Raw genomic sequence first — 24,027 nt, 5'->3', positions numbered from 1 at the left:
AAGGCGTACAGTAAGTTGCCTAGAGGATGGGGGCCCTCAGTGAGGGGCAGTTGCCTCCATCAGTGAATGGCATGGAAGTCCCACCTCATCTAGATATTGATTGGTTGACCTTGGGGAACGCTGATCTTTGATTGGTGCATAGCATTGTCAGTCAGGAGCGGGGACTTGACGACCGACGCTGCTCGGTATGGAGGCTAGTGCTGAGAGCCAGCAGCAATTGAGGCCTTTTGGCAGTGAACACAGTCTCCTCTCCAGGCCTGATGGCTCGGCTTGCTTCACACAAGGTGGGTGATAGTCCTTCGCTTTGGGAAGTCTCTTTCAGAACCTGCCTAGCCTCACCATCTCTTATTGGAATGTGGGACACTCTCTGTGGGATGACAGGGGGGGAGGAGGGGGGTGGTGTGGGGAGTTTCTGGAAGGTTGTAAGAAGGAGGCTCATTAAAGACAATTTAAATTATCATTTATCTTCTGGAGTCACAATATTATCGTCCCTCTTCTGATCCACTCTCAGTCTTGCATTCCCTCTCAATCTTCCATTCCCTCTCAAATTACTCAATTCTCATTCTCCCACGTTTCTGGTGTTTCAATACGCTCTCCTCTCATTCTTCTCTGCCCCAATGTGTACAAGTCCAGCCTACTCAATCCCTCCTCCTCAGACAATCTCCACCTCTTAATTCAACTGCATCCAATGCCAGGTTATCTTCCCTTTGATCGGAATGTTTATTTCTCCCATAGTTCTGTGTAAATCCCAAACTAATTATACTGCTCCTTGCTTTTTCCCCAACAGCATTGTGTCAATTTTAAAATAAAGTTAACAGTTCCACCCTCTATCAATCTCATACACTGGTAATTCTACTGTACCACTCTCTTTCCCATTGCATTGTATCATCCACAGCCAATATCACTGGTTGTGCCCATAGCCTTTTAAAAATCCCACACAGTTATAGAGTCATTAAAGCAAGAAGGCCTTTTGGCCCATTGTGACATGGATGCAATGTGAACGTGGCCCATTTGGCCCAACAAGCCTTTGTTGGGGGTAGCATGATGAGTCAGTGATTAGCACTCTTGCCTCAAAGTGCCAGGAATCCCAGGTTCGGTTCCAGCCTCTGGCGACAGGTCTAAGTGGAGTTTGCACATTCTCTCTCTATCTGTGTCGGTTTTCTCCGGGTGCTCCAGTTTCCTCCTGTAGTCCAAAGATGTGCAGGTAAGGTGGATTGGCCATTGCTTGAAATCTTCAAGAATCAACATTTGATTATTCCCATTGATAAATTTTCATAATCAGAGTGGCCAGATTGGAAGGTCATCCTTGGTTTCATTAACACTACCTGTAGATATGTTGGTGAAATACATTAGTCTGTGATACCAACACAACTAAAACAGAACCTATGACTGAAGACTATTTTGCTTGCTATCTTGCACAACATTTATCTCGATTGGATGATCTGGTTATCACACTGCTGTTTGTGGGAGCTATGCATGATTTGTTACTGCCGTGTTTTAACATAAAATTTAGGAGCAGGAGTAGGCCATTTCAGCTCATGGACACTTGCTCTGCCAGTCAGTAAGGTCATGACTGATCTGTTGAGCCTAACCTCCATCTTCCTGCTCATCTCCCTCAAGCCCTTAGAATCCCGACAGTGTGGAAACAGGCCATTCAACCCAATGGGTTCACACCCATCCTCCAAACAGTGTCCCACCCAGACCCATCCCCCTACCCTATCCTCCTGCATTTTCCCATTGTTAAAGCACCTAACCCACACGAACCTGAACATGATGGGTAATTCAGTCATCATGACCTGTTTTCCTGTCTTCCTGACAGCAAGACTCCTGCGACCACTAGGACTTATACCAGCACACAAACCAACAGCCACTCTCAGACAACAACTCACCAGAACGAAGGACCCGATACCCAGCATGAGCAAAACCAATGTAGAGTACAAAATCCCATGCAAGGACTGCACAAAACACTACATAGGACAAACAGGAAGACAGCTAATGATCTGCATCCATGAACACCAACTAGCCACGAAACGACACGACCAGCTATCCTTAGTAGCCACCCACACAGATGACAAGCAACATGAATTCGACTGGGACAACACTACTATTATAGGACAAGCTAAACAGAGAACAGCCAGGGAATTCCAGAGGCATGGCACTCATCTACAAATTCAATCAATAAGCACATCGATCTGGACCCAATATACCGACCACTGCAACTGACAGCTGGAACTGACAACCGGAAGCGGCAGATTCAAACCACTACTAATGCCAGAGGAAAGATCACAGAAGCACTTCACAGGAGGCTCCCAAGCACTGAGGTTGTCACCTAGACAGGGGACGAAATGTCTGCAACACAAATTCCCAACTCGGCGAACAGAACGACAACAACGAGCACCCGAGCTATAAATCTTCTCACAAACTTTGAAATTCCTCCTTCTCTCTATCTTAAATAAGAGATCCCTGGTCTTTATTCTACCAGAAAGAGACGCATCCTCCTGGCACCCACCCTGTCAAACTCAAAGTCTCCCTGATCAATAAGTCATAAAAAAGCCTGCACATCAAAAAGAACGAAAGTGCCTTGAGGTGTCCTTGGGCCTTGAAAGTTGCTATCCTATTTAAACAACCGTCTTTTTTTAAATCTTGTAAATGCTTCACAGAGGTTTGATTTAAAAAGTGGAACTAACTTTTTTTAAAGAATTAAATATTCTGCAATTTTCGCATTGGTGAAGGAGCAACTCTGTAAAGTCACGTTGTCCGTGTGTTGCAATGTTCCCACTAAGCAATGTCAACTTATGTTTACAACCTCTTGGGTGTTTTCTTTGTAAATCCTAGGGGACACGACCGTCCTGGCTGCAGTGTATGGGCCAGCAGAGGTGAAAGTCAGCAAAGAAATCTTCGACAAGGCCACGCTAGATGTCCTCCTGAAGCCAAAAGTTGGATTGCCGAGTAAGTGATGAATTTCAGAGACCTTTTTAGGAGAGAGAGTTTAAGTGAGGTTCCTGGGTGAAAACTCTATGAAGTTGCATAAGCGATGAGTGTGTTGAAATATGGGTAGTAACAGGGATTTTGTGTGATAGTTCTGGGGATGAATAAGGATGCTGAGATATCTAAAGAATGTAGGGAGCATATATAAGGTTAAGAATGTAAGAAAAAGGAGCTTTGCATTCTCTTGAGCTTGTTCCACCATGTAATAAGATGATAGATGATGCTTGATCTTAGATCTGTTTTCCTGTTAGATCTCCATATCCATTGATTCTTTTAGGATCTGTATCAATTTGATCTTAGATATGCACCCAATGATGAGCACCCACCGACCTCGAGGGCACAGAAAATCAAAGACTGTCAACTCTGAGTTAAGAGACCTCAATACAGTTTGAAATTATAGTGTCCTTGCCTTCTACCTTCACAGTCTAATACCCTTTTTCCACCAACATTTTTTTGAAGAGTTGTGAACTCAATAAATATTATAGTAATGACTCTCTGATTGAGGTGCTAATTGAGGCTAGACAATGACCAGAACATCCTTTGAATCCTCAGAGCTGTACCACTAAGTCTCTTTACATCCACCCGAAATAGATGGGTTCATGATTTAATGTATCAGCTGGAAGAGGCCCCCTCTGGTGCAGTTGTTCCTCAGTACTGCAGAGGAGTGTCTGCCTTGGTTTTTAATGTGGATTGGGACTTCAATCAGGGACCTTGTGGCTCAGAAGTCAGAGTGCTACCAACTCAGCTAAAGCTGACGCTAATCCTAAGCGTATAGCTCATAGCTGTAGATAGTACTGGCACTGTTGTAGAATTTTATAATATTCTGTGAGAGCAATACTTTGAAACACCAGAGAGAGTAGAGCTCCATAAGATGTGAGGATTAAACAAATTGATGTGGTGTTGTATTGTTGCAAGATGAGAGGTTGGAAGTTATTACATGGGTACTTGTGTTTGTAGCTGGTTTGCGACAGATAATTTTCACCTAATTGGAATCTATTTCCACGAGAAGTCTAAGACGTGCTGATTTTTTTTGTTTCGTATTCCAAACACATTAGCGCTCTCTTGGACCATTTCTGAATTGGGAATAGCTCTGTGATGATAAGATTACTGTATTTTAAGTCGACTCCTGCAGTTCATTTGCTGGAGGTCATTGAGTATCCACAAATACTAGCAGTAGAGGGCGTCCTAAACATTAGGTTTACTGGCAGCGCTGGTCAGAGTGGAATGTGTGGTACATCCTGGATTTTAAGTGTTTTTTTTTGGTGCACAGCAAGAAGTTCCACTTATGAACAGAGTTCCATATAATTGTATGGTTCGGGGTAGCGGGGGCCACTGAATAATTAGATGAGCTGACCAAAATAACAAAATTCGAAGTAAAAATTGTGTTGGAAAGGTTTTGTAAGGAAACAACAACGGAACAGGAATTAGGGAGTTTGTTTGAGAGAGTGGAACTGAGACTACTGAATGGCTGGAAGAGATGCACACATGAGATCTGAAGTCAGAGGACTTATGGAAGAGAACTGACATGGAAATGGGGAAAGATCCCACAGAGCTATATTTAAATATCAAGAATTTTTTCAAAACATGTGTTGTGTATCAAGGGGAAAAAGTGGAAGCCCCGTGACCAAGAACTTGTTGGTTTGGTGTGTGGAATAGGCAGTGGATACAGTGCAGGATATAAAGAACCAGTGGAACTTATTAAAGTTACAGGTCACAAAACATGGAACCTGGGAGTCCAGGGGTGGGTTAACAGCAACAAAAGCATACTCATCAGAGGATTTCTTACTACTAACTAGTGCAATGAAGTTGTTAGTCTGCTGACAAAAAATTTGATTACAATTCGTGCATGAGTGCTTAATATGATAAGCATCATTCCAGTGACTGATTTCGTCTTCCATTCATACTGAGTGATATATGAATAACACAACACAGTTTCCCAGACTCTGACCACTTTATAGAATATTCTCTGATGTCAGAGAGAACAGCACACATACTGCAGGGACCTGCTCCCGGCCTTCCGACCCTCCATGTAGTTGTATTGCTTCTGAGCCGATGTCAAACCAAGGTTAAATGTGATATGGCTCTATTCTTCCATAATATCACTGTTTATGTAATACATGTTTTGCATGTTTTATTGAGATGTCAGCTTTGATCCTTTTCAGCCATTGCCTTGAGCTAAAGCTTCTTTTGTAAGAGCTTAGGCCAAATGTAGGGATAGCGTAGGGAACTTGTGCGTGGAGTCTGAGCAGATAGGGGATGACCTAAATGAGTTTTTTGCTTCGGTTTTCACCAAGGAAAGGGAACTTGTTGTAAATGAAAACTTAGAGGAGCTGGGATACAGTCTTGACCAGATCAAAATTGATGAAGTTGATGTGCTAGAAATTTTGGAGAACATTATGATTGATAAGTCCCCAGGGCCAGACCAGATTTATCCTAGGCTGCTCTGGGAAGTGAGAAAGGAGGATGCTAAGCCACTGGCGAGGATATTTGCCGCCTCACTCTCCACAGGAGTCGTACCGGAGGATTGGAAGGAGGCGAATGTTGTTCCTCTTTTCAAGAAGGAGAATAGGGAAATCCCTAGCAATTACAGACCAGGTCAGTCTTACGTCTGTGGTCAGCAAAGTTTTGGAAAGAATTCTGAAGGACAGGATTTATGACTATTTGGCAAAGCATAGTGTGATTAAAGGCAGTCAGCATGGCTTTGTGAGGGGCAGGTCATGTCTCACAAATCTTATTAAGTTCTTTGAGGAGCTCGACGACAGTCGAGCAGTAGATGTGGTGTATATGGATTTCAGCAAGGCATTTGATAGGGTTCCCCATGGTAGGCTCATTCATAAAGTCAGGAAGTATGGGATACAGGGAGATTTGGCTATCTGGATTCCGAATTGGCTGGCTGACAGCAGGCAGAGAGTGGTTGTAGATGGAAAGTATTCTGCCTGAGGTCAGTGTTGAGTGCTGTCCTGCAGGGCTCTGTTCTTGGGCCTCTGCTCTTTGTAGTTTTTATAAATTACTTGGAAGAGGAAGTTGAGGGGTGGGTTAGTAAATTTGCAAATCACACAAAGGTTGGAGGTGTCGTCGATAGTATAGTGGGCTACTGCAGGGCGACATAGATAGGATGCAGAGCTGGGCTGAGAAATGGCAGATGGAGTTCAACCTGGATAAATGCGAAGTGGTGCATTTTGGAAGGTCGAACTCGAATGCTGAATATTGGATTAAAGACAGGATTCTTGGCAGTGTGGAGGAACAGAAGGATCTGGGTGTGCAAGTACATAGATCCCTCAAAGTTGCCACCCAAACAGATAGGATTGTTCAGAAAGCATATGGTGTTTTGGCTTTCATTAACAGGGGGATCAAGTTTAAGAGCCGCAAGGTTTTGTTGCAGCTCTACAAGTTCCTGGTGTCCCTGGTGAGACCACACTTGGAATATTGTGTCCAGTTCTGGTCGCTCTACTGTAGGAAAGATACAGAGGCTTTGGAGAGGGTGCAAAAAAGGTTTACCAGTATGCTGCCTGGACTGGAGGGCTTGCCTTATGAAGAAAGGTTGAATAAACTCGAACTTTCCTCTCTGGATAGAAGGAGGAAGAGAGGAGACCTGATCAAGGTGTACGAAATAATGAGAGGAATAGATAGAGTCAATAGCCAGAGACTTTTCCCCAGGGCAGGATTGACTGGTATGAGAAATCATAGTTTGAAGGTATTAGGAGGAAGGTGTAAAGGAGACGTCAGAGGTAGGTTCTTTATGCAGAGAGTTGTGAATGCAAGGAATGCGTTGCCAGCTGTGGTGGTGGAAGCAGAGTCATTAGGGACATTTAAGTGACTGCTGGACATGCACATGGATAGCAGTGAGTTGAGGGGTGCGTAGATTAAGTTACTATATTTTACATTAGGATTAAACCTCGGCACAACATCGTGGGCCAAAGGGCCTGTTCTGTGCTGTACTTTTCTATGTTCTATGTTTGCCTTACTCCCTATACCTGCTGTTTGTGTAGAGAGAGAAAATTAAATTTAGTCTACCAGAGGCTGGTGTGCAATACAAAGTGATGCCTACAGGGTTCAGGTTGAGGTTACCATCTCCTCCTTGACCTCTTCCCTCTCTCAACTGTAATGCTATCAGAATTGTGTCTCCGTAATGAGAGAGCTGCCGTATGGTCTGGTAAGACTATGGTGCCTTCATCTAGTCAAACACTCAATATGCTGACACAAAGGAATATCTTTTTAAATCATCTTCAGTATTTAAATGTGAAGGGTGTTAGCAGCACTCGGCTGATGGGATAAGGTACTAGTGCTGGCAGTGTTGTAGAAATGCAACTGAGATACTTCAATACCAGTTTGGATATTGGGCCTCTCAACCCAATCACTCGAGGTAGCACATTCAGCTCAATGAGCAGTCAGGGTACCTGGTGGAACTGGATGCAGAATGTTTGGTGAATGGAGCCAAGTAAGAGCTTAGTAGAATAAATGTTACACAGAAGGAGGCCATTTAATCTTTCAGGTCCATGCTGGCTCTGTGCGAACTTGCACTTCACTGTCTCTATCCTGGAAAGTTTATTTTCTGCAGATATTTATCCAAAACCCTTTGAATTGAATTTGCCTCCACCATGCCATTGCATTCCAGATTTTAAACATAAAAATACTTCAAAATGTTAATTGGTGAAGGTTCTAACTTAGCAAAAACTTATTGTGGGCCCCAGAGAGTGCATCAGTGTTTTTCTCTGATAGGGAAGGAGTCCCTCTGTTTTTAAAAGATGGGGCTACTGTATTGTATTACCATTGGGTCATAGTTGATGGCCCAAAATGAATCAACATTGGTTCTCTGGCAACAAGCTGCATCTTAAAGATGTTCTGAAAGAAACTTGTGTTTGCTATCCTGTTGTCGCCTTTTAGACTATGGGCTGCAATAAATTTGAGTTTACTGATCATTTCATATGTCTTTTGCAAACTCCCCACTCACTCGGGCCTTTTTCTCTGTTTTTGCGAAGGTGTCTCTGAGAAGAGCAAGGAGCAGATGATTCGAAACACGTGCGAAGCCACCATCCTGACTGCTCTCCATCCGCGCTCTTCTATCACAGTCGTGCTGCAAGTCATCCATGACTCTGGATCTGTATCCTGACAGCGGTGATGGTTCAGCCAGTCTCCAACTGCGAAATGTCTGTCGTCACATTTAAACAGTATCTGTCCTCAGTAACCCAAAGTGCTTTCTGGTCAATGAAATACATTTTGAAATGTTATAACTTATGTCGGATGCCTCGCAGCCAGGTTACATCCTGCAAGATCCCGTGTACAGAAACATCCTACAATCATCACCTTTTGGCAATGTTGGTTTAGGGATGATTTTATTTTTCTATTCACTGATGGGATATGGGTGACACTTGCAATCTCTAATTGCCCGGAGGGCTGGTAAGCATCAGCTACATTGCTGTGGGTCTGAAGTCATATATAGGCCAGACCAGGTGAGGGTGGCAGTTTACTTCCTAAAGGACATTAGTGAAGCAGAGGGATTTTTCCAATCGACAATGGTTTCATGATCTTCATTAGACTCTTAATTCCATGTTTTTTATAAATTTGAATTGAAACTTTACTATCTGCCATGGTTGGATCCAAAACTGGGTCCCCAGAACATTACCTGCTTTTCTGAATTAATAGTCCAGCAATAATACCACTATGACAAAAGCCATCCCATTTAATATTTGCCACTAGACTGGGGAATACCTAATGGTACAGTAAACCCTTAAACTGTGGCTCAGTGCATGAGAGTCATCTATCTGAGTTGTAAAATAGTGAGCTTCAGGTCCACTGTAGTGACTTGAGCACGATAAACCTAGCAGACACTGACTAATCTTTCAATCAATGTTTAAAACAAAGTCCTTGTCTGCCTCCCCAGGTGAAAATAAAGCATCCAATTGCTGCTATTTCAAAGCAGATTGGGGGAGTTTTCCTCCACCACCACCACCATGTAAGCACATGTTCTTATCAATAATTTCCCTTCAACATGTAACTTAGAAAAAGCAAATGATTATCCAATTAGTACAGTTCTGCCGATTTGTTTGTGCATTTGCAAGATGTCAGCTCCCTCCTCCAGGAGCTGGAAGGGCTCAGTCAGTGTGGCGAGATTGCTTCTCTTGACGCTTTCATCAACTGATCATGTTTTGTTTATGGTGGAAAATATAGACTTTATTTTAGTCCCAATCAGTGAAAGAGGCCAGGAATTATGATTCACCTGCTGTTCCACTTTGATAGCTAGTGACTCATTGAAGAAGGAGGTGTAAGTGCTTTTTATTCCTGATACCATTCTCGGCTTTAAATAATCTCATTTATTTTGAAACAGTTCATAACAAATGTTTCAGTATTATGTTTTTTTTAAGAAGCTGAAGAAAACAAATTATTTCAAAGAGTTTGGATCCTACTTACTAAATCACTCCTGCTCCAAGCACCCATGGCAGCTTGGGCGATGCAAACACTGTGGAAGCAACAGCAACTTGGATTTTTATAGTGCCTTCAATGTTAGAAGGCACTTGACAAGTGCTGTCATTGACATCCGTGAATCCCCCATTATCAACATCCGAGGTTAACTATTTACCAGAAACTGAATGGGGCCAGCCATAAGCATACTGTACCTACAAGAGCGCATAGAATCCAGGAATTCTCTGGTGCGTAACTTGCCTCCTGCCTCTCCAAAGTTTGAGCGCTGTCGAAAACCACAAGTTAGAGTGTAACAGACTACACAGTACTTGCATAGTTGAGTAGGACACAACTAAGACTTGAGAAGCTCCATACCAATGAGGACACAGCTTTCCACTTCATTAGCACCCTATACATCATCTTAAATATTCACTTCTTTCACCATTGACACATTGGTACACAGCAATGTGGACCATCTAAAAGATAAGTTGCAGCTACTCACCAAAGTTCCTTTGACAGCACTTTCCAAACCTGTGACCTCTACCATTTAGTAGAACAAGGGTAGCAAATACAAAGGAACCTGCAAGTTCCCATCCAAGCTATTCACTGTCCTGACTTGGAAAGATATCATTGCTCCTCTGCTATCACTGGATCACATTCCCAGAACACACTCCCCAGCAGTGTGAGTGTTCCTGTATCTCGCACACTGCAGCCTTTCAAGAGGGCAGCTCACCACCACCTTCAACAAGGCAGTTAGAGATGGGCAATCAAAGCAGTGGTCCAGCTGGTGATATCCACATCCCATGAAAGAATTTTTCACAAATTAGGCATCAGGACATAAGTGAAGAGGTGTAAGAATGCAATTAGAGCATTTAGAGCCTAGGCAATTAAACTTCTAGTGGGCAAAGGAAATCAGAGATACACAATAGGCCTGGAAGAAGAGGTGAGCAAAAATGTGTGCTCGGAGGGGCAGGGTTTTGAACACCAAAGTGAGACTTTTAATTCTAGTGACAGTCAGGTGATGGGTAAACCATTTTGGATGGAGTTAATGCAGTATGAAAGGTGAAGGACTCAAAATCATTACTAAACAGCGCTTTGCCTCTGCCAATATTTGATGCCAGTTAAGTATATAAGCACCCTGTTGCTCACTGTGTGCCTTGGCAATGGTGGTTGGGAGAACCTACAAGCTCCAGAGCCTGATTGCAATGTACAGTTAAGTCAAGAGTGTGGTGCTGGAAAAGCACAGCAAGTCAGGCAGCATCCAAGGAGCAGGAAAATTGACGTTTTGGGCAAAAGTTCAAAACAGGCTGTCGGAAGGGCTTTTGCCTGATACGTCGATTTTCCTGCTCCTCAGATGCAGCCTGACCTGCTGTGCTTTTCCAGCACCGCACTCTTGACTCTAACCTCCAGCTTATGTACTTTTGCCTATGTACAGTTAAGTGCCAATTGCAGGTCAGGAGATGTAACCATAAGCTGCGGTGTGGGCCTCTTGGAAGGGTTTGAATCAAGGTCGGTTGAAGATAGTTTTCACACTTAGGCAGTCAACAAGATTAACATAGCTAGATCGCTGTTTGAGAAGCTTGAAATGTGGTCATTGTGTCCTCAAGCAGTGTTACAGGCCATCAACTAGAGCCATTAGTTCCTGTTAATAACATCTTAATTAAATTGTTAAGACACAGAGATGAAAGGCATCAGGTGCTTCACACATGTGTGAAGTGAGACTGCTGGGAGAGTGGGTAGATGTTGGGTAAGAAGCAGGTGTAATGCATTCTTCACCAACTGGTTCGGATTGGATGAACCATTGTTAGCAACAGGTAATCTGCTGTGGCTGCGTGAGAAGCACTCCTGTCACTGAGTCAGGAGGTAAGTTTTGAGTTCAAATCCCACTTCAGGATGTGAGCTCAAAAATCAAGGCCAATACCCTGGCACAATACAGATTGAGTGCTGCATTGTTGGAGTTGCCACCTTTTTGGATAGGGCTTTCAGGTGAGGGCTACCAGGTGGATGTGAAATGGCACTGTTTTGGGGGTATGCTGGGAATTGTCCCTGGTTCCCTGTTTGATATTTATCCTTCAATCAGCTTTATAGGATTGGTTATCTGGTCATTATCATTTCACTGTTTGTGGGAAGTTGTGCACAAATTGGACGTTATGTGCCTTAAATATAGGTAATTATAGGTCAAAGTATGCAATTGCTTGCAAAACACTTTGTAATGGTCCAGCGGTCAAACCTTAATGCACAGAATCGACAAGATTACCTGTTGCATTGCCTGTCAGTGATGCTGTGACATAGTTGCTCAGGGAATCTGTGACTTGTATTGTTTCTTTGCATCAAAATTTTCAGGTTGAAGCAAACAAAATATCTGAACAAAAAACCTTACATTTGTATAGCACTTCTCATAACTTCAGGCCAATGTAGTACGTAGAGTCTTTTATGACAGAAAGGACCTTGGTCTGGCATCCCATCTGAATGCCAGCACCTCTATCAGAGCTGTGCTCTCTCAATACTGCACTGGAGTTTCACCCTGGGCTCTTGTCTCGTGACTATAGATTGAGACTTGAACCCACAATGTTATAATGTAGATGAGCATGCTGCCCACTGAAACATGGCTGGTGCTTTGGCACAGCTTTAATTTTGCAGCTTGCCACGTTTGATGTGTGAGAAAGGTGTTAAACATCCACTGTGGCCCAGTTTTGGTGGTGTAAGGTGGAAAGGATGCCCATAGTGAAAATGGAAATTGATCTCAACAAGGATGTTGCCAAGGTTGGAGGGTTTGAGCTATCAATAGAAGCTGAGTTGGCTGTGGTTATCCTGGAGCGTCAGAGGCTGAGGATTGACCTTATAAAGGATTATAAAATCATGAGGGGCATGAATAGAGTGGATAGCCAAGGTCTTTTCCACAGGGTGGGGGTGAGTTCAATAGTAAAGGATGTACATTTAAGGTGAGAAGGGAAAGATATAAAGGAGACCTGAAGGGCAACTTTTTCATGCAGAGGGTGGTATATGTCTGGAATGAGCTGCCAATAGGTGGTGGAGACAGTTACTACTATAACATTTAAAAGGCATCTGGATGGGTACATATGTAGGAAAGGTTTAAAGGGATAGGGCCAAATGCTGGCAAAACTAGGCATTTAGATACAGAACTGGCTTGAAGGTAGAAGACCGAGGATAGTAGTGGAGGGTTGTTTTCAGACTGGAGGCCTGTGACCACTGGAGTGCCACAAGGATTGGTGCTGGGTCCACTACTTTTCATCATTTATATAAATGATTTGGATGTGAGCATAAGAGGTACAGTTAGTAAGTTTGCAGATGACACCAAAATTGGAGGTGTATTGAAAGAACGTTACCTCAGATTACAATGGGCTGAGGAGTGGCAGATGGAGTTTAATTTAGATAAATGCAAGGTGCTGCATTTTGGGAAAGCAAATCTTAGCAGGACTTATACACTTAATAGTAAAGTCCTAGGAAATGTTGCTGAACAAAGACCTTGGAGTGCAGGTTCATAGCTCCTTGAAAGTGGAGTCGCAGATAGATAGGATAGTGAAGAAGGTGTTTGGTATTTATTGGTCAGAGTATTGAGTACAGGAGTTGGGAGGTCATGTTGTGGATGTACAGGACATTGGTTAGGCCACTTTTGGAACATTGTGTGCAATTCTGGTCTCCTTCCTATCAGAAGGATGTTGTGAAACTTGAAAGCGTTCAGAAAAGATTTACAAGCATGTTACCAGGGTTTGAGGATTTGAGCTATAGGGAAAGGTTGAATAGGCTGGGGCTGTTTTACCTGAAGTGTCGGAGACTAACGGGTGGCCTTATAGCGGTTTACAAAATCGTGAGGGGCATGGATAGGATAAATAGGCAAAGTCTTTTCCCTGGGGTTGGGGAGTCCAGAACGAGAGGGCATAGGTTTACAGTGAGAGGGGAGAGATATAAAAGAGACCTATGGGGCAACATCTTCACGCAGAGGGTGGTGCCTGTATAGAATGAGTTGCCAGAGGAAGTGGTGGAGGCTAGTACGATTGCAACATTTAAAAGTCACCTGAATATAGGAAGGCTTTGGAGGGATATGGGCAGGGTGGGAATAGATTGGGTTGGGATATCAGGTCAGCATGGACGAGGTGGACCGATGGGTCTGTTTCCGTGCTGTACATTTCTGACTCTATGACTCTAAATGGGATTAGATTAATTTAAGATATCTGGTTTGCATGGGCAAGTTGGATCGAAGGGACTGTTGCCGTGCTGTATATTTCTATGACTGTATGTTCTTGAATGCTTTAAATATCTTTTATCCCCTACCCTGACTGTTTGCTAGTCTGTGTTGCATGAACTTTTATTTCGAAGCTTCCATGAGGACATCCTTAACTGACTGGAATAGCTATTGGCTTGCTGCCTGAATGCAGCCTGCATGGCACTAATGGATGCTGGGCTGCCGATGAAAAGTGTTTTCTGCGGGGTCACGTGTGTGATTGACTCCAATGGAGATATCCTTTTAGATCCAACATCAAAGATGGAGAAGGTTAGTGGTGTGAAACACCAGGGCAGTAAAATCTCAGCAGGCAATGAGCCTGATTAAAAATATCTCCTCTGAAGCATTGGAAAATGATGCCTCCACATTGTGTTTAGGAATTTGCATTTATATCACCTCCTCGGGGCATCTCAAAGTGCTTTTAGAGTGAATGATTTCCTTTTGTAATGTAGCAAACACAATTTGCACACAGTCTGTAACTGGATGAGAGGCCAGGCTGTCTGTTTCTCGAGATTTGGACTCAAGGAGAAATACTGGGCTGAATGGCCCTTTCAGTTCATGCCCCAGGTCCTCTGTGGAACTTGGTTTTCATCTGAAATATGCTACCTCCTGACAATGCACACTCCTTCAGTACCACATTTAAGTGTCAGTTAACTTACTAGCTTAAGTCTATGTGCTCAATCATATCCCCCCCCCCCCCAAAAAAACTTCCCAATTTTGTTTTGTTTTTACATGATATGTTCATGACAATGTGTGATGTTTTGAATTTTTTTGAACACTTGAGCACATCCATATTTTATGACCAGTGTCTGCACTGTACTTTTCATTGCTGTGTGGCTGTATAAGTGTGCAGCTTAGAAGTAATGTTATGTACCACCAGTTTTCCTTTGTGTGGCTTATTTGTTGCAGTGCATTGTCCCTTAAATATTGCTGCATGGTTGCCCATGTGTACCTTAAAGGGAGTTTTGGTTGTGCCTGGCCTAACTTACTGTGTTGCACAGTGAGTTCTGTGCAGTTGTGCACCCACTCAGCTTACAGGAAGCACTGGTGGAATCCAAAGCCATATCCTCTGATCTGGGCAACATTGCTGCCAACTGAACCAAGCTGACGTGTGAAAGGTTACATGTGAGGAGTCAGTTGTGGCTGGTTTGACGAGCATTATTGAAAGCTGTTAATCCTATATGAAACTGCTGCTAGCTTCACTGTGCTGAAAACTCCCTGTCTAATTGCATGTTGGTTTCAGGAGGCTGCTGCTGTTCTGACATTTTCCATCGACAGTGTTGAGAAGCAATTGCTGATGTCGTCCACAAAAGGGTTATACTCTGTTGAAGAGGTAAGCTTTAGGGAAAGTTATCGCAGCCTTTGTTTCTTTCCACAAGGTTCTGTCAAATCCTGATGCCAGCTACACATTCCTATCACAGCTGAATGACATGATACAAGAGGGTTATGGCTCCATGTAATGAAAGGGCAGAGCTATATATATTTCATGTTCAGTGACCTGCATGGATTTTGTGTTAGTTTATCTATTGCATTTCAGGCTGTACCTCACATGCATCAACTTCAGTGATATAGATTACAGCTCACAAGTTTTGGCAATTACAGCAAATCAGATAACAAGAAGTTAAGAGGGATTGACAGGTTTCAGCAGTGTCCTCCAGGTCTGAGATCCGGTGATAAGTAGGTTACCATCTCATGCTTTCCAAAAGTGCATCCAGCCATGACTAGGAGGGCAGCTTCATAACACTCAAGAAGTTGGACACCATTGAGGACACAACAGCTGACTTGTTAAGACCCAGTCCACCACCTTTAACTGTGACTCTCTCCACCACCCGCACACCTCAGTTTCACTGTGTACACTATACAGGATGCAATGTAACAACTCACCGAGGCATCTTTAACAGCACCAAATCCATAACCACCTGAATCTGGAAGGACAGGCACATGGAAACACCACAGCCTTCAAATAATATATCAACTCGGTTTGGACTTCTATTACCATTCTTTAATTATTACAGAGCCCAAATTCTGAAATTTTCTGCTTAACAAGTTTGAGTGTCTTTAGGTGCTTACTCTCTGTTAATATCTCTATATTAAAAAGAACTTCCACATGTGGATCCTTTGATCCATTATATGAAGACTTACATAGATTGTGCAGCACAGGAATAAACCATTAGCCAAGCATGTCCATTTTGTTACCTTTTGCTTTATTCAAACCTCATCCCATCCTACCTCATCTAACGATATCAATTTCTGTTATTCCCCAGTGAAGAGAGATTGGGAATGAGACTTGGAGCACGGGTGGTTTGGGTTAACTGTTTCCAATATTGCGTGCTTATTATATGTCTTTTGACTATTTGCCCTTGGGTGCATGCAAGAACCACAGATTAAAGGGTAGACCAGATGAAACACCACTCTGTTCCAGAGAATGCTCCACGAGCAGCCACTGGAGAAATATAATTTTGAGAGCTAGGCTAAATCTCCATGTTTTCCCCCTTTTCTTCACAACTGTGTCTTTCAGTTTTACAATTCCAATGAGCACTTTCCCCTGCTTCTCCCATGCTAATTCTTAATGTCTCCACCTTGGAAGTGTCACAGCCAATTATGGCAACAATGTAGCTGTGCTCCACTCTGCATTCAAGGACACGTGTGGACACCCACCAGTGAGATGTTCTGGGTAGCGATCAAGAGCAGAGCCTTGTCTGAGTTTATTTTGAAGGGGGTGGGTTACTGAGTTGTTGTAGCCCAGGAAATGTAGACCAATGTAAGCAATCTTGTTACCGCAGTGACCGAGGTTGACAGTTGAGCATGTAGCACAGGATTGAAGTCAGTGGGAAAGGGGTCAAACCTGGTCCTCTCACCCATCCTTCTTCAGTGGCTCAGAGCCAGATTGTCACTGAATTTCATCAGTTGTCGCATAGTGAAATAGCTGCAAGATGAAAGGCATATGTCATTTAGAAAGTACAGGAAGCTAGGAGAAGTTGGAGGGGTGGTTCTGTTAATTAATGATGACATGAACACAATAGAGAGGCATGACCCAGATTCAGGAAATGAGGATGTATAAGTGATTTAGGTTGAGATGTGAGAAAAGACAAAGGCAAGAAGTGTCTTGCGGGACACAGACCTCCTAATAGTAACCACACAACCAAAGCATAAAAGAAGAAACCATGGGAGCTTATTAGAAAGGTATCGCATGTGGATTTAATCGACATAAAGACTGAAAAATCAGATGGGCCAAAGTAGCCTGGGTAAATCAAGAATGTTTTTGAGATAGCTCTTGGTATGTCATACTCTGGAGTCAACCAGAGAGCAGGCTACACTAGATCTGGTATTAAGAAGTGCAGTCGAATTAATTAGGACTTCTATAGTGAAATGACCTCCAAGGTAGCAATGAATATAATTAGATTTTCCTTTCATTTTGAAGGAGACAAGTGGATCCAAGTCTGGTGTTTTAAAGTTGACTAAAGGCCAATTATGAGGCCAGTAGTGCGGAGGGAACTAAAATGAACTGGCAACTAGGGGTTAAGGGATAGAGATGCAATGGCAGATATTTTGGAATACATAGAATAGTTACATTTCAACAAGAAAGAAAAATTCTATCGGAGGTTTCACATTCTGTGGTTAACTAAAAGTGTTACAGCTTATATCAGATTTAAAGAGAATGTGTATAATGGTGCAGGTGTGGGTTGGAGGTCAGAGATTGGACAGAAAATACAACAGCAAAGAGTGATCAAGAGATGAAAAGAAGGGTTAAATTAGAGTAGGAGAGAAAGCTAACTAAAATTTGAAACCAGTTTCTATAAAGATTTATAAGAGTTTAACAAAGCGAGCATTGGTCCTACAGAAAATAAGGTGATAGCAGATTTTCCACTTTTGGTAGCAAGAAAAGATGGTAAGCATATTTTTTGAAATAGTGTGTGGTGAATAGAAAATTAGCTAATGAACAGGAAACAGTGAGTAGGAATAAGGAATTCTTTTTCAGGTTGGCCACCTGTAACCGGTGGGATTACACAGGGATCAGTGCTGGGGTTACAACCATTTACAATAAGTATTAGTGACTTGGAGGAAAGAAATGAATGTACTTTAATCACATTTGTACATGACATAAAAATAGATGGAAAGGCAAGCTGTAAGATGGATACAAGCAGTCTACAGAGATATTGATTGAAAAGTAAGTAGGCAGAAAGTTGGCAAACAGTATAATGTAGGAAAACATGAAGTTCATTTTGGAAGGGAGAACAAACAAACTATTATTTAAACAGCGAAAATCTGCAGAAAGCTGCAGCACAAAGGGACTTGGAGAACTTGTGCATGAATAACAGAAAGCTAGTTTACTGGTGCAGCAGGTAATCAGGAATGTTGGCCCTTATTTCAACAGGTTTGGATTATAAGAGTAGTGAAGTTTTACTGCAACTGTACAGGTGCTGATGAGAACATATCTGGAATAATGTGAGCAGCTTTGGTTCCCTTATTTAGAGAACTGTGTTATTTCATTGGAAACAGTTCAGAGAAGGTTCACTATGATGATCCCATGTAGGATTGCCTTATGAGCAAAGGCTAAGTAGGTTGGGTCTCTATTCACTGGCGTTTAGAAGAATGAGAGATGGTCTCATTGAAACATATTGGATTTTTAAAGGACTTGACAGGGTAAATGCTGAGAGATGTTTCCTTCATGGGACAGTCTGGTGGCATAGTCTCCATAAATGGGCACCAATTTAAGACCGAGATAAGGAGGAATTTCTTCTCTTCAAGGATTGAGTGTCTTTGGAATTGCTTTCCACAGAGAACTGTGACAGCAGGTACCTTGTGTATATTTAATAGATTCCTCACAAATAGGGGAATCGAGCGTTATGGGAAAACGCAGGAAAGTGGACATGAGGGATGTCAGATCAGTCTGAAATATTATGAGATTAGAGTTCTGAGAAAGCAGAGGAATCTGGGTGTCTAGTGCATGAATTGCAAAAGGTTCCTATGCAGGTACAGCAAGTAATTTGAGAAGTGAATATAAATGTTATAGTTTATTGCAAGTGGAATTGAATACAAAAGTAGGGTGGTTGTATAGTACTTCTGGAGTAGTGTGTACAGTATTAGTCTTTCCTAAACATGGATGTAAATTTAAAGTTTAGAAAAGGTTTACTCAACTAAAATCTGGATTGGGCGAGTTGTCTTGTGATGTTTGGGGAGTCTTGACAGAGTGGATGTCAAAAGAGTGCTTTGTCTTGTGGAAGAACCGAGAACGAGGGCTCATTATTTTAAAAATAACAGGTCACACATTTAAGACGTGAAGATTTTAATTTTCTCTGAGGGTCGCAAGTATTTGGAACTGTCTTCCTTGAGGTGGTGGAAGTAGAGTCTTTGAATGTTTTTAAGGCAGAGGTGGATAGATTCGTTGTAAGCAAAACATGAAAGATGATTGAGGATAGACAGGAATGTGAAGAAATCAGTACAGCCATGGTTTTATTGAGTTAAAAATCACTCACAACTAGGTTATAGTCCAACAGGTTTATTTGGAAGCACTAGCTTTCAGAGTGCTGCTCCTTCATCAGTAGCTGTGGAGCAGGATCATCAGACACAGAATTTATAGCAAAAGATCACTGTCATGCATTCAACTGATACAATATATTGAACAAACCTAAATTGCTGTTAAGTCGTTCATCTTTTAGAATGGGTTGCAGATTTTGGTTCATTAATATGTAAATCTCAGAACTTCTTTCAAATCACATTCCCGAGATAATTTAGTTCTAGGTCTTATGATCCTGCTCCACAGCTATCTGATGAAGGAGCAGTGCTCCAGAAGCTATTACTCCCAATTAAACTTGTTGGATTATAACTTGGTGTTGTGTGATTTTTAAATTTGTTCACCCAGTCCAGCACCTCCACATCATGGTTGTATTGGAAATTGTGCAGGCTCCATTGCTTCCAAATCACATGTTCTTACGTATGATTAGATTCCCTACAGTGTGAAAACAGGCCCTTGGGCCCAACCAGTCCACACTGACCTTCCGAAGAGTAACCCACCCAGACCCGTTTCCCTCTGACTAATGAACCTGACACTATGGACAATTTACCTGACCTGCACATCTTTGGACTGTGGGAGGAAACCCACGCATCCACAGGGAGAATGTGCAAACTCCACACAGACAGTCACCCGAGGCTGGAATCGAACCTGGGACCCTGGTGCTGTGAGGCAGCAGTGCTAACCACTGAGCCACCATGCTGCCCCAGTAAGTAGCTTGTCAGACAGAGAAGGCCATGTGAAGACAGTGCTGGTTGCAGTGTGCCGTTGTGAGGTAGGCAGGGCACTGACAATGCAGATTATACTGTGCACACCCTGTTTGAAGGGTTAAAACAGAATTTGAAAAGCTAAGTAAGCACTTGTGTTGGATACTGAAGTCTATTGTCAGCCTATCCCACTCTGGCCACTAGCTAGTGATGAAAATCTGTTAATTAGATTGTACAACGGGTGCCTTGCTGTAATTGGCACTTCAATGCAAATTAGTTCTGTTAGAGAACTGGGCTTTGATTATTTCTTTTCATCTACAGTCTTTCCACTATCCTCTTGTTGAATATAAATTGCCCAATTAAAAATTAAGAGATATAACATCAAATTGAACACTTGTCCTGTTGTTGAGGTACTATACCATTCTGGTTAGTGATGTCTCATTTATAAGTTGGCACCTCCCGCAATGCAGCATTCCATCAGGAGATATTATACTGCAGTCCCTGAACTACAATTAGAACCCAATCTGACTCCAAAGTGAGCGTGATACCTACTTAGCCCCAACTGAAACTTAAATTAGCTGGGGCTGTTTGTAATGACCTTGTTTCCTCGTGTAGCTGATGCTCACCAACGGAGTACAGGCCAGGGATGGTACCTAGCATCTTGCTAGGTCAGTGTGACTCAACACTGCCTTCACCCATAGGATAATAATGTTGCTCATTGTCCAAATAGTCTCTCGGTTTTGGTGTTTCCGTTCAGAAAAGATTTACAAGGATGTTGCCAGGGTTGGAGGATTTGAGTTATAAGGAGAGGCTGAACAGGCTGGGGCTGTTTTCATCTTTTTCATGCAGAAGGTGGTACGTGTATAGAATGAGCTGCCAGAGGAAGTAGTGGAGGCTGGAACATTTTCAACATTTAAGAGGCATTTGGATGGATATATGAATAGGAAGGGTTTGGAGGGATATGGGCTGGGTGCTGGGACTAGATTGGGTTGGGATATCTGGTCGCCATGGACAGGTTGGACCAAAGGGTCTGTTTCCATGCTGTACATCTCTATGACTCATTGTAATGAAAGCCTCTCTGCATCCAGAATCTGTCAGTTCTAATTACCCCTTAATAATCTGCAAGTATGTAGTTTGAATTGCAAACTGATTACTTATAAAGTACTGTGGGGTAGAATTCTATGCACCTCCTGTTTGATGTTGGGCAGAGTGAAGCAGTCTGTCGCCTGCTGTGAACAGGCTGTGTGGCATGTGGTTTCATCAACAGATGTGGTTTCATCAACAGGTTCATTGCTGTCTGACCTCTGTGAACTTTCTCATTCTTTAGCCACTTTCTCAGAAAAGACATAGTCTGAGGTGTGACTCGAAATGGCTGGAAACTTGCATGCTTGGTGAACTACACTCTCAGTGCACAGCTGGAAGTGTGCATCCTCCTGTTGAATGTGCAAAAGGATGTTACCAAAACTCTGAAGTTGTAACTGTCTGGGAATATTGAACTGATTACTTCTCTATTTTCTTTTTTTTAACAAAGAAATGACAAAGGGTGACTTTTAATAGAAATCTTGATAATTCTGATTGGTTCGATAAAATGGATGTAAATAAGCTGTTTCCAATTCTCAAGAATCCACAATGTAGGGGACATAGTTATAAAATAGTCACTAATAATTTTGATAAAGAGATGTGGAGAAATGTATTTCCTTAGAGAATGGTCAGAATGTGCAAATTGAAGGAACATGGAGTGTTTGGGGCAAATGACATAGCTGCATGTAAATGAAATCTCAATATACACAAGTGAGAAAGTAATTGAAAATTTTGTTGATGGAATTAGATGATGGAAGGACAGGAAGGGTCATAGGGAGCATTAACTCTAGCAACAACAAATGATTGCTTATATTTGTAATGAGTTTCAAATGTAGTCAGACATCTCATGGTCTGTGCAGCAGTGTTTCCAAACAACATTCGATGCTGAGTGATGTCGAGGTGACTCAGAAGTTTGGTTAAAGAGCATCTAAATTTAAGAAAGAGCTGGCAAGATTTTGGGAAAGCAATCTTGGGGGATTGGCAGCTGATGACATAGACTTTCCATGATAATCTAAAGTCAAGAAAGTGCAAGAGATCAAAATTGGAGGTGTGCACTGATCTCAGAGTTGGAGGTGTTGGACCTGCCACACGGTGTGCTTAAATTCTTATGTTCAGCAATAGAATTGTGAGTCGACTCTTATCAACAATAATATTTGGTATTTGAACACACTTAATATTAGAGCAATAAAGTATACTATAAACTAATGAAAAATACTACAATACTAAGTTAAATGCTTTAACTTAATTTTGTGCAATCGTGTACCACCACATGAGAACATGGCCGGACTCCATGTGATGATGTGATTGTTATCCTTCCGAGTCTTCGCGCCCTTTTTGGAGGATCGTGAGAATCTGCCAATGGATTGATCAGGTTCGATTACCTTGATCAATCAGACCCAAACAGGTGTTGGCTCATTGTTGGCAGGGTGACCCTTAGGTGTCCATTATGGTAGGTGCAGGGTGCACGTAGCCTCCTCCAAATAAAGGTGCTGGGCGCCTCCGTGTCTAAGGAATGACTCACTGCTCCTAATTGTCCCGAGGGCGACATTCTTTTGTCCCATTTAAGTCCATCTTCAGGTGTGTATTATTGCAGAGTCTGCAGCTGTTGGGTTTGTTTGCAAACCGTCTATGGGCAACTGCAGATTGTCTGGATTCTGCAGCATGGGGATTGATACAGTCACTTTAGTCGAGGTTGGTTTCCATTTCCCAACCTACTTTAATTATTGTCCATTCTTTTGTAACTCCATGGTAAGTTTATTATTGTCCATCATAAGTTCATTATTTCGGGTGGTCTGTCCGGCCACAGTGGTAACATTCCTTCTAATATTTTTTGTTAGTAAGTCCACTCATTAAAGTATATGAACCTTCAAACCTTTTTGTACAGCCGCACATCCAGTAACTTGGAGGCACTTGGCCAGTTATAAGGAATATCAGTTTTAGAACTGGACATGGTTTCAGAGATAGGGTATGTATAGGTGTTGTGATGAACAGCTTATTTCTGTGCTGTAAATTCTGGATAATAGGTGTAGTTTAGTCAGTCCCCTGCCTTCCCATTCCTCTCTGTACAATTTACTAATCATCCCAAACATGTCTCTTATACTGCTGATGTTTTATATTTGTACAGTTTCCTTTTTCAATGTTAAGATTTTACAGAGGCCTATCCTTCTGGCTGGAGTTCTGTTAGGAAGAGGAGGGAAAAGGCCATCTCCATGATATTGCTAATGCGCTTATCTCTCTTACATAGCTCCAACAGTGTGTCGCAATGTGCCAGAAAGCTGCAGAGAAAATCTTCCAATTCTACAGGGATTCGGTGAGCAGGAAATACTCGAAAATGAGTGACTAGAGATGGGAGCAGTAGAGTGCTTAAGGGCCTTCAGGAAAGCCAAGAGCCATCAAGTTCAGAATGAAGCCAATGGACAGTCTCTGATGGAGAGCAGTGAATATTCTGTTTATATCCTGGTCCTGAGCCTTCCATGATCACTGAGCCCTCGATGATCAATCCTGTGGATAGCTGTGGGTATTCTGAGCTGGTCTGAAAGAAACAGTAACTCTGAGCTGTTTCAGCACTTTGGCACATTACTTTGGCACTGTACTTTGAACACTTGCAAAGCATGTATCTGGGAGTCAGGAAGAACGAACTTTTTTTAAAAAATAAAGTTTAATGGTGAAGAATTACAGTTTTGTTTCATGCTAGTTTTACAATTTCCATTCTCTTCAGATCTGAGAAATAATGGTTTCAACAAATGAAAACCCATTGCAGTCATTGGCAAATCTGGTCAAAGTGCCAGCCCTGGAATCACTGCTTTCTTGTGAGATTTAAAGGGTGTTTGTTTGGTTGTTCCTGCCTTCTGTATCTCAGTAATAGAAATGCAGTCCTGTGCCAGTTTTCTCTTTCCACCCTGATGGTACTAACTGTCTTCAGGGGATAGGCAATTGGGATGTCCACTCTCCCTGGGGCACTGTCTCTCCTCATGGTACAGCTTGCCTTGGGTACTCGCTATCCCCCAAGGTGCAGGCTGTCTGGGTGACGTCTCTCCCAAGGGTAGGGGTTCCCTTTGGCATTGTCTCACCCTGGCACCCAGCTTGCCCCCAGGGCA

The 24,027-nt window shown here is 42.5% G+C and overlaps 1 protein-coding gene across 2 annotated transcripts; it reads left to right on the top strand.

Annotated features, from left to right (window-relative positions):
* Nucleotides 1–88: 88 nt before the first annotated feature.
* On the top strand, nucleotides 89–23,607 carry exosc5 (exosome component 5). Of its 2 annotated transcripts, XM_043680940.1 has the most exons (6): nucleotides 89–284; nucleotides 2,836–2,949; nucleotides 7,968–8,089; nucleotides 13,760–13,900; nucleotides 14,874–14,963; nucleotides 23,175–23,607. In XM_043680940.1, exons 1-6 carry the CDS (start codon nucleotides 188–190, stop codon nucleotides 23,271–23,273), a joined length of 663 nt encoding a protein of 220 aa, XP_043536875.1. In that variant the 5' UTR covers nucleotides 89–187; the 3' UTR covers nucleotides 23,274–23,607. The 2 variants fall into 2 exon arrangements, with proteins under 2 accessions (XP_043536875.1, XP_043536876.1); XM_043680941.1 differs by lacking the exon at nucleotides 14,874–14,963.
* Nucleotides 23,608–24,027: the final 420 nt, after the last annotated feature.

Source organism: Chiloscyllium plagiosum, chromosome 41 (assembly GCF_004010195.1).
Source record: "Chiloscyllium plagiosum isolate BGI_BamShark_2017 chromosome 41, ASM401019v2, whole genome shotgun sequence".
In the NCBI taxonomy this organism is placed as follows: Eukaryota; Metazoa; Chordata; class Chondrichthyes; order Orectolobiformes; family Hemiscylliidae; genus Chiloscyllium; species Chiloscyllium plagiosum.
This window is presented reverse-complemented; position numbering and strand designations above follow the sequence as displayed.